General features: G+C 36.8%; 1 protein-coding gene across 1 annotated transcript in view; it reads left to right on the top strand.

The window, feature by feature from the left end:
* OSBPL10 (oxysterol binding protein like 10) overlaps nucleotides 1-17,125 on the top strand; it is a 112,307-nt gene that overhangs the window by 45,798 nt on the left and 49,384 nt on the right. The window contains exon 5 of the mRNA XM_031554050.1: nucleotides 4,342-4,527. Coding sequence (XP_031409910.1) covers nucleotides 4,342-4,527 — 186 coding nt within the window. The remainder of the gene's footprint in view (nucleotides 1-4,341; nucleotides 4,528-17,125) is intronic.

Below are 17,125 nucleotides of genomic sequence, written 5' to 3'. Positions count from 1 at the left end.
TTTGAAAGAAGTCTTGGAGAAAAAAAATTCAGGGCTGAACATAAACAAGCTGAAATGATTCTTGACAAATAAAATATTTTTACGAGCAAATAAACGTTAGTCTCTTGCTTAAAAGCAGATGAATGTATTGCCTTACCTAAAGATGATAAAGCATGGTAATAATCTGTCAGAAAAGTTAGTGCTGTAGATAGAGCTCTACACAAATATGCAGAGGACTCCATAAGCTCATCCCTTTTCAATGCTAGAATTTGGATTTTATGTAGTTTGTCATTTGCATTTTAATATTTCTGAATGATCAGAATGTAATTTAAACATATCTGTGCCTATTTTTCTTCAGTATTTGCTTACTTAGGATGCACTGGAGAAAGAAATAGATAGGAATTAAAATACTGAATGATGGTGTCTCAGTTGTAATTACTTTCTGACTGCATGACTTCTCATTGCTTTAAAGCTGTACACAGGGATTTGTGCTGTGCTGTATATGTATGTGGAGGAGTAGAGGAATCTCGTTTCACTATTTATTATTCTGCAGAAAACATCTGTGGCACAGTGCCTCTGAAGCAGATGATGATTATCATCCATAAACAGATATGACAGTTCACTTCAAAAATTAGTTTATTGATCTCTGGAACATTGCATTTGCTTTTGAAAATAAACAAAACTGTTTGCTTCTGGTAAATGGTGAAAAACTCTTCTCTGTGAGGAGAAAGAGTAATCTCTAGGGAAAATGAGTCATGAAACATTAGAGTAGTTGAAACATTAGTATAGCTGGAACTTGCTGTTCTATGGTTACGTTATTTAATTGTTGAGATTTTTCATATCCAAATTGAAGCATTCAGTATATTGCTTTTTTTCTCCTGGAGATGGACAGTCAAAATAAGGAGCTTAAACCAGGACTGTATTAGCTAGGCATACTTTAGAGAGTTTTAGGTCATAAAACAAGGATGAATGTGAGTACAAATAACCTTTTATTACCTTCTATATTTTTCTTTGATTGGGTTCATTTTACTAGCAGGCAGAGTGTTGGAGCCATGGTAAAGTGTAGCCTCAGGAAAAGGTATTTGTAATCCCTTTCAGATGCTTCAGCTTGTGGGTTTCCTGGCTCATTACTAGCACCATGCATTACTAATTATTGAAGAACTTATATCTTCCTTTTGTCTGTCTTTTCATTATTATTATTTTTTTTCTATCTACTCGCAAGCCAGAAGGCAGTGGCACCAAAGAAAAACATATATGGTAATAGAGGAAAGAGCAGGAAATTAGGAGTAAAGTTCTGTCAGTTTGATTTCCTGGGAAAGTGAATTTGGGAAAATGACTGTTGCAGTATGTTGTGTAATTAGATGGCTTTCGGCTGTTTAAAAAAAAATAATAATAATCACATTGATTTTAACATTTTTAACAGCGACACTAAAGTTGATTTTTGCACAGCTGTGTGTCTAAATGCAAAAGATCCTTTTCATTCCCAGTTTTTTGTTTGAAGAAGTTCTGCAAAAGAAGAGTCAAGTACTTGGCTAGGATGTAAGTGTTGACAACGTGTTGCAAAATTAGAAAGTACATGAAGGGCTGAGAGTGTCATTCCAGGAAAGGTCTCTCCTGGAAGTTGGAGGAAGAATCTGGCAGGAGTTGGTTACCAGCCCCATGTCCTTGGGCTGAGTATGCGCGGTGCTCTGCTGCTGGTACAGATGTCTGGGGCAGGTCTGCTGCTTCCAACTGCTGAGGAGTGCTGTTCCACTTCAAAAGGCTTTCTTCAGTGATTGTAGAAACTGCCTACTGCAATCATTCATCTGCATTTTGTATCTTTAAGTGCTTCACACTTACTAGTATCAGTTCATTGCAGTTCTGTGTCATTTTGGTCATTGTTCAGGTTTTGCACCAATCTCATGAATTAAGGCATGGAGCAGAAGAAGGGTTACTTGCAAGCTGAAGATTTATGTCTATCTTTGGGATGCGCTTAGGGTGAACTTTCTGAGTAGCCAGTGGTCCTAGTGTAGAGTTCATTTGGGTTCTGTATGTTATGGACATCTTCCAAAGAATAATTCGAAGATCAGATGCGAGAGGATTTTTATGGTGGACTAGCTGCAGCTTTTGTGCTAATGGTGCCCTATCAAATCTTTGACTCCCAGAAGTACGTTTGGTGAAAGGTGTGTTGTGTTAGGAGACACTGTCAGAGAGAATGTGTGGCATCAGCTGCATTCAAGGGACCTGGAAACACTTTCAGTCTGTTGTGATCCATAGCCCAGCTGCAAGCAGTTCATGGTGGTTTGCAACAATGTCTTGAAGCAAAACAAAATAATTGTGTGAAATACGTATACAAGTCAATTTATGAATGTCTCTCAGACCGTGCAAGTTAAATGAGATTATTTTGACCGCTGTTTTTTCTGAAAGCTCATTCTCTCTCATTCCTTTCTGATTCTGTGTTTAAACAGAAATAGTGCATGGATTTTTCCATATTTATGTTATATTTCTTCTGTTATTCGCAGATCTATAACTTATTTTTCCCCAAAAGAAAATAAAAACATAATAAAACTAAATTTCTTATAGAGTGTTGCTTTCCTTCAAGTGAAACTAATGGCTGGACTCACTGTTTTAAATTGCTGCTGCTTATCTATGTTTTGTGATCAGTACAGCTATATGAAAGTAGCAGTCATGGATTATTATTATTTTTTTTTCATACAGTGATAGCATGATGCTAGAACATCAGTGATTCTAAGAAGATTTAATTCTAAAAATAACTTTTATTAAACTGAAGGATATGTTTATCTTATGCTGAAAAGCGAAGTGGAAGTATTCTCATGCTAGTCAATTTAGAAAAGAAAATGAGTAAATATGTTCTCCTATAATGCTAGGGGTAACCCTTTTCTTGTGAGATTTCTATTTAGAAAGAAAATTCAGTCACATCCAGTTTTACTCAACTCCTTTTCCAAAATACCTTTTTCTCTGTTATTTTAAGTTGTAGTTGTTTCTAAACAGTGCTATTTCATATGAAAGATGAATTTAAAAAAATGGTGTAACTCAGTTTCCTTTATGATAAATTCTACCCTTATACTCTGTATTTGAGAGTGGGTGGCAGGGGGAACATGCAACATAGTTAAGCTTTCATCTTGTCAGAGCCAGATAGTCTACCTCATCATCTACAGTCACTGTAGTGGTAACATAATGCATGACTTTAATTCCAGTGCTAGCTGACACTTGTCCACCCTGTATTTTGTCTTCTTTTAGTAACTACAGAGTGCTTGTGAGTACCTTTTAACGTATAGGGAGACAGACCGTACTCAAGTAATACTTCTGTGCACTTGCCAACAGACTCTAGGAATAGACTCCCACATTCACAGTAACTCTCAGAAATGTTGAAGGCTGCCATCATTGCTTGTGCAGAGCTGGTAGGAGATATTAAATATTTTTTCACCCATTGCACTGTGTATTTACCTCACTTTCCAAAAGTGCTAGTAAATGTCATGCTCTGAATTGGCTTCTGTTTTATGAGGTAGAAGTTATTCTGTTTCAATTTTAACTTTACAGATGCAATGAACGGTTTAAATAGAAAAGCTGCTTTATATTGCACCTATATATGATATGTCAAAGTGTTCTAGTGCATATCTGAGCTTGGCAACAGAAACCAAACAGAGGTAGCAACACTGATTAATGATAAGAATGAAGAAAGTTCTTGAATGTTTAGATGAATTTTATAGGTTGTATGTAAGGAGTATTCATGCTTCAAACACTGTTGGAAACTTGTTTCTAGCCTTTTTTATTGTATTTTCTGTTTATCCTAAGCTGACTCCAACACCTGTTAACAATTTAAGCCATACTTTGGATAGGTCGTATTTAATTGAGTGGATTGTGCATTGGCTTTGCCAAAATTGCAGCTCTTTTCATGGTAAAATTTCAGTGCTATACTGTTTCAAAAGTTTATGAGGTAAAAGCATTACTATAAAATTTCTTCCTTGCTATTCATACTAAATAGTTTGAATTATGGGTCAACATCTTCATTAAAAATGTTTGTGTTGACAAATGTTATTATTCAGTCTTCACAATTCTTCTTAATCTTTCCTGAAAAGTGTGCTTGTAGGAGTCTAACAGTGTGTTCTCACTTAGGATTTTGTGGAGATTTTTGAAGAGGCCAAGTTCAGATAATTCTAGAAAGGCAGTGGCCACGATATTTCTGAGAAGATCTGTGCTGAGCAATGCAGATGCTTCAAAAGCAATAAGTCAATACTGAGCTGTTAGATTTCCAGGTCCAAGTCTATAAGGAAGGCAGAACACTGCAGATCTATAACCTGAACCACAGATTAGTTATTTGCGTAAAGATTGTTAACATCAACATTCTGTTGCTTGTTTTAGAGCATTTCATCTTCCCGAAGTAGAAGCTCATCTCTGCTACCACCTGGGACAGTTAATTCTCCTAGTGGCCAGAAACATATGAATCAAAGTGGGCCAACTGTTGTTACCATCACACATCACAAATCACCTGCAGCTGCTCGAAGAGCTAAGAGCCAGCGTTCTGGCCAACTCCATGAAGTTAGAGAGGTAAGAGAATCTGATGAGACTTCAGCATTGCTTTGGAATAAACAGTCGAGTCTGACAAGTCAATACTTCTCTTTGTTTCCTACTCTCTATAACTGTTTTGTTTTGATCCCTTTGCTGAGCAAAAGGCTCTTTAGTTCTGGTTCAGCTTGAAGTCTGGTGTGTACAGGCTTTTTATTCTTTGTGCACATACATTAAGAGGTGAAGCAGCACCCAGACTTTGCAGTGGTGCTTTAGTTCTGGAGGAACATCTCTTTTAAGCTGCATGCAGCAAAACCTTTTCAATTGGAAAAAGGACCGTAAAAGATCTAAGTATAACTGGAAAAGAATTATTCTGATGAATGAATGTGAAAGAAGGAGCAGCTGCCCCCCATCAGCAGATTGTCTCTATACGACTGCGGTCTTAACTTCGTTGACATTTTGATGTTGTTGGCCTGTGATGGAAGAATGCTGTGTTCTTAGGAAACAAACAAAACAAACAACAACAACAACAACAAAAAAAAACAAAGAAAAAAATGTTTATTTCAATGTGTGTCTACCACAATTTAAAAAATGTAACTCCTATTCTGATTGAAGTCTATCTTCTAGACAGCAAAAATAGTACAGAGATAAAGCTTAATGTGGCAGACATTCACAGAGCTCACTTTCATCTTTCATCCCTTGTAATTTTTGTTTTGTCTGAACTTCTTGCTATTCTCTAATAGTGCCTTTGTAAGTCCCCTTCCCACCTTTTCTACCAAAGAAACTGTTGGCAGCCTAACTTTAAAGCATTCTTTTATCACATTAGTTTAAAATATATGCCTTCAGCCTTTAAGTTGCAATCTGAAGAATCTACTTTTAAGTTTTGTCTCCTGCAATGTTTTATGAATTGAGGACTTTTAAAATAAGAATTCAAATAAATTGTCTTTGTATGCTCTAATAGTGAGGACTTGGATTACACATTCTGACAAAGAATGCTTTTTTTCTGCTAACAGTAAAAGTGAGAATTTCCCTTGTATTCAGTACTGTATTAACAATACTTGTTCCCTGCCCTGTGATTGTCTGATATTCCCCGCCCCTGATTGTCACTGATATTAACTTCATATTACAGAGAAAACACATCTATTTGTTTTTCATTAGAATACCTTGTCTTTGTTATCTCCTCAAGTTGTTTCTACCTTACTAAATGTATTTGCTCTTATAGGCTGAATCCAGGGAGTACATTACTTCAATTAATAGAATAAACAGTGGGAGCTGTAGCAGATTCATTGAATAAAACTGACTGAGACTGAAAGGAATTGAAAAAGAGAGATTTAATGTGTACTGTTCATAATAATTTGGAAAGGGACAAAATCAACAAATCTGAAGAACTGTATTTGGGAAGGAAATGAATACTAGCTTATGTTAAACAGAAAAAATGTCACGATGCTATCTCTACAGAAAAAGCCTGGTGAATGCTGATTCATTTGTTTATAGAATATTGCAGTGTGATGTCATTTCTTAAAGGTAAATATGGCAGGACTTTATTTTGTAATTATAGATAATAATTTTACTATATTTTATGTGAGTCACAACTCAGGTAGAGCATCAAATCCTGTGAGAAAAGCTTAGCAACAATAAAAAGAAAAAAAATTAGATACAGAACATATAATAATGTTTGGAAGTTCAAAGAAATGAATATTTTTCAAGGAGAGAAAATTGAGCTAATGTAGGAAGTTTTTATAAGGATTTTTTTTATGAATTAAGAGATGTGGCCAGAGACATTCACAAAATTGCCCTTAAATCTGTTCTGGTCCTTTTTTATGTGAAGACAGGAAAGGTAGGATGTAAAAGTGCAGAAAGAGTCAACAGCTGAATCTTTGCTTTTATTTGGATGTTGGTATGGTTACAGTGAAGTGAAGACAAGTCTACAAGAGGTTTACAGATCTGTGTGTTAATGTTCCCTCCCTGATGAAGTTATTGAAACTTTGACATCCAAATAAGCCTTTTTTTTTTCTTAATGTACTATAAAGAGGACTATATTAGCATATTACATCTTGTAAAATGCAGTAGTTGAATCAATGGAAGGAGCTGATGTGCTTCTGGACAATGAGAAGAAGCCTTTTTTTTAGAGGAGGGAAATATTTTAAACGATGTTATGGTAATGCTGTGATTTCATCTGTGAGACCTATGAAAAACAGGAATGCAGCAGAAAGCTTATCCTTCACTTGGGATGTACAGTCTTCACTCCTAGTGTAATACCCTTGGAAATTTGAAGTTGTTGCTCAATTCTGGACCAATTTATTTTGATATGGTGAAGTTATTTGGCAAACAGTGAAGTGTATCTTTGAGTAGCAAATAGGACAAATGACTGACATTTTGAAGTGATATTTGGTGATACTTGGTTGTTCTTTTTTCTTTCATAGTTAAAATTAACAACAGATTGTTTTCTGCTGTTGCTTGTTCTGGCTGACTTAATTTTTTTTGAGAGAATAGAGAATTGAAACATAAAACAGACTATACCAAAGAGGACTAATTGGAACTAAATTGTTCTGCAAAATTTTATAAAAGTTGTGTAAGTGACCGTATAGGTACCCAAAATGATTCGTGCAGTAAAGTGTTTCTGTTCTGAAATAAGAACTTTTCAAAATCAAGAATTAGATCACTTTTTAGAAGTTTTGGTAAGTGTAAAACTAAGCAGTAATGTGGAGCTTTTGACTGCCATAAAACTTAATGCTTTTCCATAGTGCTGAGTTGAAAAGAAGCTAAGAATCACTGGTTTTCATTATGATGTATTTTTTAATTTAAATTCTATTATTCTCTTAAATGAGATCTTTAATTAACTTGATCTTGATTGTCCAGTCCATATTGATTTTGAAATACTTCATCAGAAGTGAAATTCATCATCTGTTACCTTGGAAGAGCTGATATGTATTTATGTATATATATCTGTGCAGAATTATTCAAGATCTGACCTATTTGGCCATAACTTACCATTAAAGGAGTGATTTCGACTATTTTATAGTAATCAAAACGTGTATAGTCTTGACATTACATTCTGTTTTTTAAACTATGGAATCATTATCCTCTTTGCAATTTGTGATAAGAGCTATACCTGCAGAATTCTTTCCTATAGGTGGTTAAAATTAGCTGGAATATAAAGCCAAGTGGTTGCATCACGTTTCTTATTAAATTTTATCTGCCATTGAACTAAGGAATAGTGGCACACTTTATCTTGGAACAGTGTTTATTTTGGCTGAGAATAAGTGATTAGAATCTAGCCTCTTCCAGTGTTCCTGCTGTTGTTGAAGAACCAAGAATCGCAGTATGGGAGCGTTTTGTAACAACATACGTTAATGATTTACAGACCATTGGAGAAATTAAATAGGGTTAGCCAGAAGAAATCTAGAGAAATATTTATTTTCCATCATTTTGAGGAGTGAAAAGAAAATTTTGGATCCCTCTGGAATATGGTGTGTTTAACAAACTATGATACTGTATAATGGACTTACCATTGGCATGCGTTCTGAGCACCTGTAGTGAGATCTGGATTTCATGAGCCTCCACCAAGGTGATATTCATTGCAAGTGCACAGTCCCTGACTTTGGTGAGGACTGCTTTTTGGCAAGATTACAATCCTGCTGCTTCTTGCCTCTACGTGGCCATATATTATTATATTATATATCATTACCTTTTGATCCCTGCAGGAATTACACAACTGACTGGTAAGTTATTTGCTTCCTCTAGAGATTTGCGTTCCTCATACAGTATGAGAAGTGCAAGCATGCTGCACTTTCTTCCTAGCTGTCCAACAGTGTTGGTGTGATTAATTACTATCCATGCTGTTGTAGACAAAAAGTTAAATTAGACCACATAGGAACAGATACAATCATTTGATGTCTTCCAGGGCAGTTTCTTTGGAGACTGTTTGATTTGTCTGTAGATGTGTCATCTCCTAAGGCTGTTTGTTCTACCACAAGTTACTGTTGCATAACTTAATAAAAAAAAATGTCTCCTTAGGGAATAAATGAGATGCTTAAATCTCTGTGGGTATCAGGCTCAGTAGTAAATGTGCATGTGCTTATAAAAATTACAGTACTATAAAACAATAACTATTAAGTTGTATAGGCAAGAGTGGAATACTTTTATTATGCAAATCTTCATCTCGTCTTTGTAGCTCAATGCATATGAGTTGCACCTTTCTAAACTACACCTTGTTCTTAACTTTTGCTTGAATATGAAATCAAATGCAACGTCATCTTGAACTCCAAATACACAAGCAGGGAGAATTAAGGTTGCTATGGGAATCACAGAGCAAATGTTCTACTAAATTACACCATTTGCCCATGTGAGTAATGTCAAGAGTGAATGTCATTTGTTATTTGTTTGATTTTGTTGTTCCAAATCTGAAAAATATTAATGATGCAAACATGGCTTCTTTTTATTAAATTTTTCTCAGCCAGTAGTTTAGTAGTAATTGAATATGTGGAAAGATGATCATTTTCAATCACTTAAATGGCAATTTTATAAATTAGGGATAATATGTGTATGATAGCTACATTTGGAGGCTGCTGTAGCATTTGTTTTCCAAAGCAATTTTGAAGAAGCTGAGATTACTGTTTTTAGTTTTTAGAGCATTTCCTTAAATTTTAACTAAACAGAAAGCTTCCAAAGAAGCTTTAGAAGTGAAATTTGAGGGGAAAGTCAGTCTCCATCATCTTCACGCCTTCAAAATTCTCAATTAATGTTGAATATAAAGCAGAATTCACCGATTCTGTGTGAAATAGGGTTGAACCCTATCGTATGCTTATCTACATTTTGAAAACCTACCAGGCTGTTCTCTTGCACTAATACTGCAGTTGTTTCAGAGTTGACAGTTTGGAAATGAAGCTTTGAAGAAAACATAGTTCTGTAAACCTTTTTTTGAGTTGTGAGGATGGCATGTCACAGCTGGTTGTTAGCAGCCTTCCTTTCAGTGCAGATTTCTGACTAGCTGGTGCAGCAGTGATATTCACAGCAAGTCCTTAATGAGACAAGGTTTGCTTAATTTCTATAGCTGTGTTTATAACAGTGATAACTGGGCTGTTTTGTTAACCTACTTAAATGCAATTTTTATTAAATGAAGTAGAATATATTTTGGAGTGTTCTCAGTGATGACAATGTAGTGTTAAGTGGCTAGCCAGTTTTCAAATGTTAATTACAGAAAATACTTAAGTAAATGACCTCCAGGACAAAGTAACCATAGAAATGGCTCATATATTTTGTGTAGTATTCAATTTATATTACTATGTAAATTTTGGAAGGACTTAAAATTTTCAAATCCTTGTGTAACATCCAAGTTCTGCCTGCTGCACAAATAAATGCGGGACACATTTTGATTTTACAAGTTCAAGATGGTAAACTGTGTAGCTCTCATCTTTAACAAAGACATGATCAGTGATATTTGTGACATGTTCGTATGATGTCCTTTGCTTAAGCTTGGCTTTGAGGTTTTCAATGCCTTTGAAACTTCTGTATGTTACACTTAGTTTTAAGAAGCTGCTTGTCTGCTTCTTCATTACAGGCCTGCAGTTTTTGACAGTAGTTTTAAAATGTGATTAATATGCCAGATGACTAATGTCCAGTGGGCTGCAAAGAGCTGTATCTGGCTAAGTTGGAATACACTACTTTGTAACTTTGTTACAGCTATTAGATGTATGCTTGTAACTGATATGTAATACAATACAAAAGTGGTTCCTTTATTTGTCTGGCTCAGGAAACATCATCTTATATCCTTTTAAGTACTGCTTAGTGTGTTCTGATAAGGTCTGCTATGTTCTGGGCTGACTGCTTGCAGTTTTTCCTCCCCGAGGTTCCCACTTATCCAGTTGTTGGTTTTTGATAGGTCTAGGCTGGTGAATGCAAAGCATGTGAATTTGTTTAAAAGTTGCAGTATAAGTACAATTCAGCTGTATTCTGGTGTGTCACAAACTGTCTAAAAGCCATGGCAATGCATGTTGAATCACTTCAGTGCTGTGAAGCTGATGTTATCAAACCAGTTCACAGTTTGCTTTGGGACAGTGGGATAAGGCCAAGAGTGGATTTATTGTGCTTTGTCTTTGTGTGACTTGTCATAAGCCATAGGGATATGCTTTATCCAGGGCTTCCCCTCTGGAGTTTAGCAATAGCAAGTTTAGCAGCCTTGATAGTGACAGTTGACTTGCTTTTCAGAAAACGTGAGCTGAACGGATTGCCAGATGGGGAGGTAATACCTACTTTGGTGAAAACTGAGGGTCGTCCCGCTGTAAACTGTGCTACCTGAGAGTTGTTTAAAGAGTACTTCTTAGTACTTATAAGCAAATCTTGTTATCCTCTGGCACAGCGGTTTTCCAGATTATGAATTTGATGTGGGATGTGACAGAATTAGAATTTTATTTTGCACACTTGCTACACCCTAAGTAACCAACTGGGCTGGGGGTGAAAGGAAGTAAATGTAAGAATAGATACTAAAGGCAAGAGCTTAGTGCTCTAAATCTCAGGATTGTTGCCTCAGTCCCCATTAGGATCATCAGTAGGATGCAGTCCTTGCCAAATTTCTCCAGTCCTCTCCACTGACTACTGCTCCTGCAGTGGCTCTCCATGGGCTCTGCCTCCTTCAGGCCTCATCCACTGCTGCACCATGGGCTCCTCCGTGGCTGCACACGGGGATCCTCCACGGTGCCCACAGGCTGCAGGGGGAAAGCCTGCTTCTCCATGGGCCTCTCCTGGGCTGCAGGGAAGTTCTGCTCAGTGCTTAGAGCACTTCCTGCCCTCATTCTGCACTGACCCTGGGTGTCGGCAGGGGGTCTCTTTTGGGGGGGCTGGCTCATATCTGACATGGGGCAGCTTCTGTGCCCTTGCCACTTAAACCCATTATAGACACATTGGAAATCTCCGTAAGAATTACCTGTATGGTGTATTGGGCAACTCTATCACCAGAGGTGTTTCTGTATATTCTGAGGTTAAAGTGAATGTTTGTTTTCTTTTAAAATCCAAAATTGTTAGTGATGTGTTCTGAGAAAATCACCTTGCTTAAAAAATCTACTTCTGAAATGTATAATTGATCTTCTAGAGCAATGCAGCTTAAGTTACCAAAAATAGCTTTTGTCAATAGTATGCTATACAGTGATGAACTAACAGAATATTTCTGTGATTGCTGATGTTGACTTAATGACTAGCAGCAACCTTTTAAGTGTCCTTTTGAATGCTTAACAGTCACAAATGTGCCTTACTTGCCAGGAATCAAAATATCCTTTCCAGTTTTGTGCTGTAACTATTAACTGGTCCTTATTTAATGTAGGAGAAACTGCTGTTCAGAAGAGCTCATAAGATAACATGTACTTGTGAGTAACACTTAATCATTAAAAGTAATGACTTTCCTCACAGATTTTGAACTAATCTGTATAGTGAAATGAAACAATCTAATTTTCTACCAGAAGCTGTGTTCTCATTGCAACGTTCTGTGGTTTAGAATACAACAATGCGCTTCCTGCTTGGCTGGATGGCAGCCAGTTACTGTCCAAGATTTACTTGAAATTGCAGGCTTCTTCCTTGTGCTTCTCAATTCTTGGTTCTTGATCACTGGAAGCAACTTCCAGTGGGTGAAAAGAATCCTCAACAAAACACCACCAACCTTTGCAACTGCTATGTGCTTCTACTCTTTTCTGTGTTTTTGCCTCAAGATCCTTGTGTTCTGCTCCTCTTGAGTTGTCTTTAATAGCAAACGTTAAGTCTAAGTAGGTGGCTGTTAATAGGATAAGGTTAATAGACAAACAAATATTCAAGGAAGGAGCTCTTAAGATAGCAGGGGGGAACCTGGTAGTTAGTATATACTAGTTGTATTTTTTGCTTCAGTCTTATGTTGGCAGCAAATGGCAAGCATTACCTGTAGATGTGTAGATTATCCAAAGGGAGCTTTAATAAAACAGGCAGTGAAGAAAACCAGTCATTATCTACTGCCATAAAATAGATCCTGATGCCGAGACAGCTCCCTCCAGTGGCGAAATGGCCTTTGCCAGGTTAATACTGTGTGTTTTGGAGAGAGGGGGAAAAAAAAAAAAGCGTAGCCCACACACCCTGATTTGTGGAGAAAAATAGTGCTCATTGATGCTGTGTGTCTGAATCATGTTTTTTTACTTGAGTGCTTATTACAGAAACCAGATCTTAGTAAAAAGCTTTGACTTCTCACCCAAAGACTTGCTTAGTGGCTCTTTGAAATACTCTTAAGATAGCTGATGCTATCAGAGCAATTCTTTTTACTTCAGTCTTCTAGTACTTTAGTTTGTTTCAAAATCTTCCTCTTATGCAAGGAAAAGAACCTGAAGTGTATGTTGGTTTAGAAAGGAGAGCTATTGTCCTCTCTTGATCTTAAGGAAAAAGAAGAGACTGAGAACTGGCAATTTTTTATTTTTTTTTAATAGCTCAGCAGGGAGCCAACAGAAGGTAAATATCTCAGGATATTGATTAAGATGAAAAGTATTTCTTCTTTCCATCTTTCACTATCTCGTTTCCCAGGTGAGGAGTAGGGCAGGCTGTATACAGAAAGCATGTATTTAATCTTGTCTGAAAGTGTGATCTTAAAAAAGTATGGTAGTAAGTCTGCCTGAGACAGCAAAGGAAAAACCTGATGCCCCAAGTAAGTGGGCTGTTTTACTGAGATTTCTGGTAGCATTCTTGGGAATTCTGCCAGAATTGCTGAATCCTCTCTGCAAAGTTGGATATATGTTGCCAAGGCTGTGAACCACTCTCTGGCAAGCTCTCTTTTTTTTCCCTCAGATCTGTCTTTGCATGTGGAGAGAAGCAGAATTTCCTGGAAGCTCAGAGTATTTGCATCCAAATAAAGTGTTTGCACTCAAATAGTGTCCCAGAGAACATTAACAGTTACAGATTTTCATATAGTTCTTAGTAGTTAAAGATGAGATTTGTTGAGAATATCCTGTTTTTTTTGTTTGTTTGTTTTGTTTTTCTGAACAGAGAAATGCTTTGTAAAACAGCTTATCAGCTCCTTTTCTTGCTGAGCTTGTGCCTGTTTTAAAACACTGAAGGAAAGGAGGAGGTATATCCTATATGCCCAAGTTGCAATAGTCTGAGAATTTGTCAGAGAAGAGGATTACTTTTTCTCCTCCAGTGCTGGAAGCAATGTTTAGAGCTTCCAGATCAATAACCGGAAAATACTTTTCTCTCCCCTTTCCTTCCTCACTCTAATACCCAACAGCCTTCTGGGCTTAAAAAAAATGTAGTGTGTAGACCTGCTAAATACAGTCTGATTGCTGTAAATGTACAATTAACAGGAAAGTAGCTTGAATGTGATTAATAAGTCAGTGGACAAGAGGCCAAAGAGTAAGAAGTCTATAGATAATCAAGTAATGAATCACGTTTTCAAAAAATGCAGTGATATTGTCTTATAAGGATATGTAGCAAGTGACCAGGTTATGGAACTTAAAAAATATAAACCATAGATTGAATATGTAGTGCTGGTGAAGAGTGGAGCATAGGAATATTTGAACAGATTAATCAGTCAGTTTTGAAAGTAAATGGCGGGAGCTGACAGTTAAGAGCTAGCTGCTCCTTGGTGTGTACATCTTGTGCCACAGTCCCTGTGGAGCTCACAGCCCCTCCTCATGGTTACCAGTGGAACGGCGTCGTCATCAGTGGAAACAGCAGATTGGAAAGAGTAGAGCAGATTGGAAAGGGAGGAAGCAACCAAGTCATTCTGTTTCCTGCTGGTTGTCTTAGACTCTGCTTTCAGAACCGGTCCAGTCTAACAACATTTGTTCCTCTGTTCTTGAAGGATTTCCACAGAAGGAATCGCACTGTGGAGTGCCCTCCGAGAAGGCCAAGCAAAAGAACCAAAACAAAACCCTAAAGGAATTATACTATGTCAGCTGAGACAATAGGATATGTAGCAACTGGCTTCTCCTGTAACAGATTATGTGAATTCCTGGATTGGGAAAATAGAACAAAATAACAGATGGGAGTGGGGAGGCTTGTGGTTTTTATTTTCATTTTATTTTCATTTCTGCAAGGAAGGAAATAGAATTGTGGAAAAAGGGGCAAGGACTGCAAGGAAAACTTGTCCTGGTGGTTAGCTGCTGTTGTGATTGTCAGAGGTATAGTTCTGTTTGTTCTGTCACTTTTTGTGCCTCTGTCTGCAAATTACGTGCCAAGTGAAAATTAACTTGCTCCTTTGAAGCTTCTTTGATAGGATGTGTGTCTAAGCCTTAATAACTATTATATAACAGACTCATTTCATTTTTACTCTTCATTGTTTGCATCTTTGAAATAATTGAGGTCAAGCTGGTTGCTATCCTGAGGTGACAATAATGGAGAATTACGTGCTTTTTCTTTGTAATGGGAAGGGAATATTAATCAAGAAAGAGCAGTTGATATGGATGTCGTTACCCTGTTCCATCTTTCCAAGATGCTTTCTGAATATCTCACTTAGTGTCCTAGGATCCTTTTGCAAAGTATTTTTTTCTCATTAGAATAACAGTGTTCACAGAGGCTGCTGGTATATTTTTGTCCGGATTGAAACTTTGTGGGAAGAATTTCTTTCTGTCTACAGCTCAAGAAAGCCCTTTTTGGTCAAAAACTGAGTTTTTTATTGTAAGCAAAGCATACAGGGCTATTAATTGTAGAGTAAGCATGTCCGTAGTCATATGGTCTTGTGTACCTTTCTACACTAAACAGATTCAAGACTGAAAAGCAGAAAGTTCCTTAGTAAGAGATTGGTGTTAGGTATTGCAGTGCCTTTAGCAACAATCCTTGTATATAATTCTTTCACTTCAACTATATATTAAGCTCTAATTTTGCCTTTCTACCTCGCATACTTTTGATGGAATCCCATTAGAATATTGATAGAGGTGACTTTACTGAAGAAAAGGGGTAAACCTATAAATCCTTGTCAGGAAATCTTTAAGTAGGAGGGTGCACGTATCAAGTGATCTTGAGTAAGCTGGAGGAGAATTTTCAGAGGTTAGACCCAGGGAAGAAAACTTCTCTTACTCTGCAGTGGTTATAACTCAAAATAAGAATACGTCAAATGGGGAGGAAAAAACCCCCAAACTCCACACTTCTACCGCAACTGTAGAATTTATCTTCATTTGACAGACATTTCAATAGGAGAGGTATACCTTCTGAGCTGGTGATTGGCAGCACTGAATTCTCCAGATGTGGCTGAAAACAAGCTAAAGAAGGAAGTAATATTTGTTAGTGGTTTTTTTTTTTTTTTTTTTTTTGCATGTATGTTTGTGCTCTTTCCTTTTTCAGAATAAATAATTGAAAATAGGAAAGCTTCATGGAAATACCATGTGGGAATTGTGAAGCTGTGCTGAGACGTTAGCCAGAATGTCACATCAGTGACTGGCATGATTACTTCAGTGACATTGGAGTTCCATGTGTTTTCCTTACATTCTGATACATACTTGATATATGAATCTCTATATTATGCTTTGATATGAATTGATTGACTGTTCTAACTTTTAATTTTTGTAATATGATGATTGATATTGTTATTGATGAGATCTGGGTCAAGATTGTTGATGATACCTGGATCAAGCCAGGAGTCCTTGCTCAAGGTCAGAGTTAAGTTTATTAGGATTATGTAACAATCTAATGCATTTGATTTACAATATCCTAGAAGGTTTTTGTTATTTCTGTGTGGACTTGGTTCTTCCTTCATGTCTGCTTCTCTTTTTAAGAAAAGCAATGCTTTACGTTACAACAAAAGGAAAAAACAAAAACCCTGTGGTACACACTTCAAAAATGAGAACCAAGGTCTGGACTCAATCACTTTGGACCTATTCTCAGGAGGTTTCAGAAACTGACCTCTCCTTTTGTCCTTTCCAAATGTATTTCAAAATGCTTTTCTTCTGTCATGATTATCCAAAAGCAACAAGTTGATAATACTAGGAGGTATTTGTGATACTCCTCTCCCAAATACAACTTGATGTATTTCTGGTATTCAAAAAAAAAAATAAAGTGATGTGCGTTGAATTTCTGTTACTTAATTGTCATTGCCCTGTGAGAGGTGTCTTTTTTTGTTGGTCACTTGTTTATTTATATGGATGCTCTGATTTTCATATGAACACTGTTGTTTATTTTCCAATTTTTTTGTGATCGTTTTCAGCCGGCAGTGGAAAAGCTTTAAAATAAATAAATCACTGTATTGAATCTTCCAGAGGAAGCGCCCAGAGGTAACTCGTCACACAATGTGCTGCTAGCAGTAGTGTTGCTGACAGCCCGCACAGAGAATACTGAAGCAGAGAAAGGGTTCTATTAACTGACAGAGCAAAGTGAATCCTCAATGAATGTGCCATGCTCCTCATAGCCTTATATAATAAAGGGAAAGTGTCTGCTTGCCCTTTGAGGTAAAAATGGCCGATGTCACTCTTTGTTTTCTTCAAGGAGCTTGAAATCACTGTGTCTTAGGATGCTGAGAATGCTTGTTTGCTGGAATGGCTATTTGCTTCTTTGAGTTCAGTTTCTGTTCTTTCTTTTCAGTGCGCTCAGCTAGCCTTTTTTATCAGTGTATTTGCCACAGTGTAGAGAGGCCACGGGAAGCATACCATACGTCAAAGTGTAATAATAAAAAACCTGATGAAGCTTATGCTTTTTTTTCTTTTTT

Source organism: Meleagris gallopavo, chromosome 6 (genome assembly GCF_000146605.3).
Source record: "Meleagris gallopavo isolate NT-WF06-2002-E0010 breed Aviagen turkey brand Nicholas breeding stock chromosome 6, Turkey_5.1, whole genome shotgun sequence".
Lineage (NCBI taxonomy): Eukaryota > Metazoa > Chordata > Aves > Galliformes > Phasianidae > Meleagris > Meleagris gallopavo.
The sequence above is the reverse complement of the archived record's forward strand: the minus strand, read 5'-3'. Positions and strand labels throughout refer to the sequence as shown.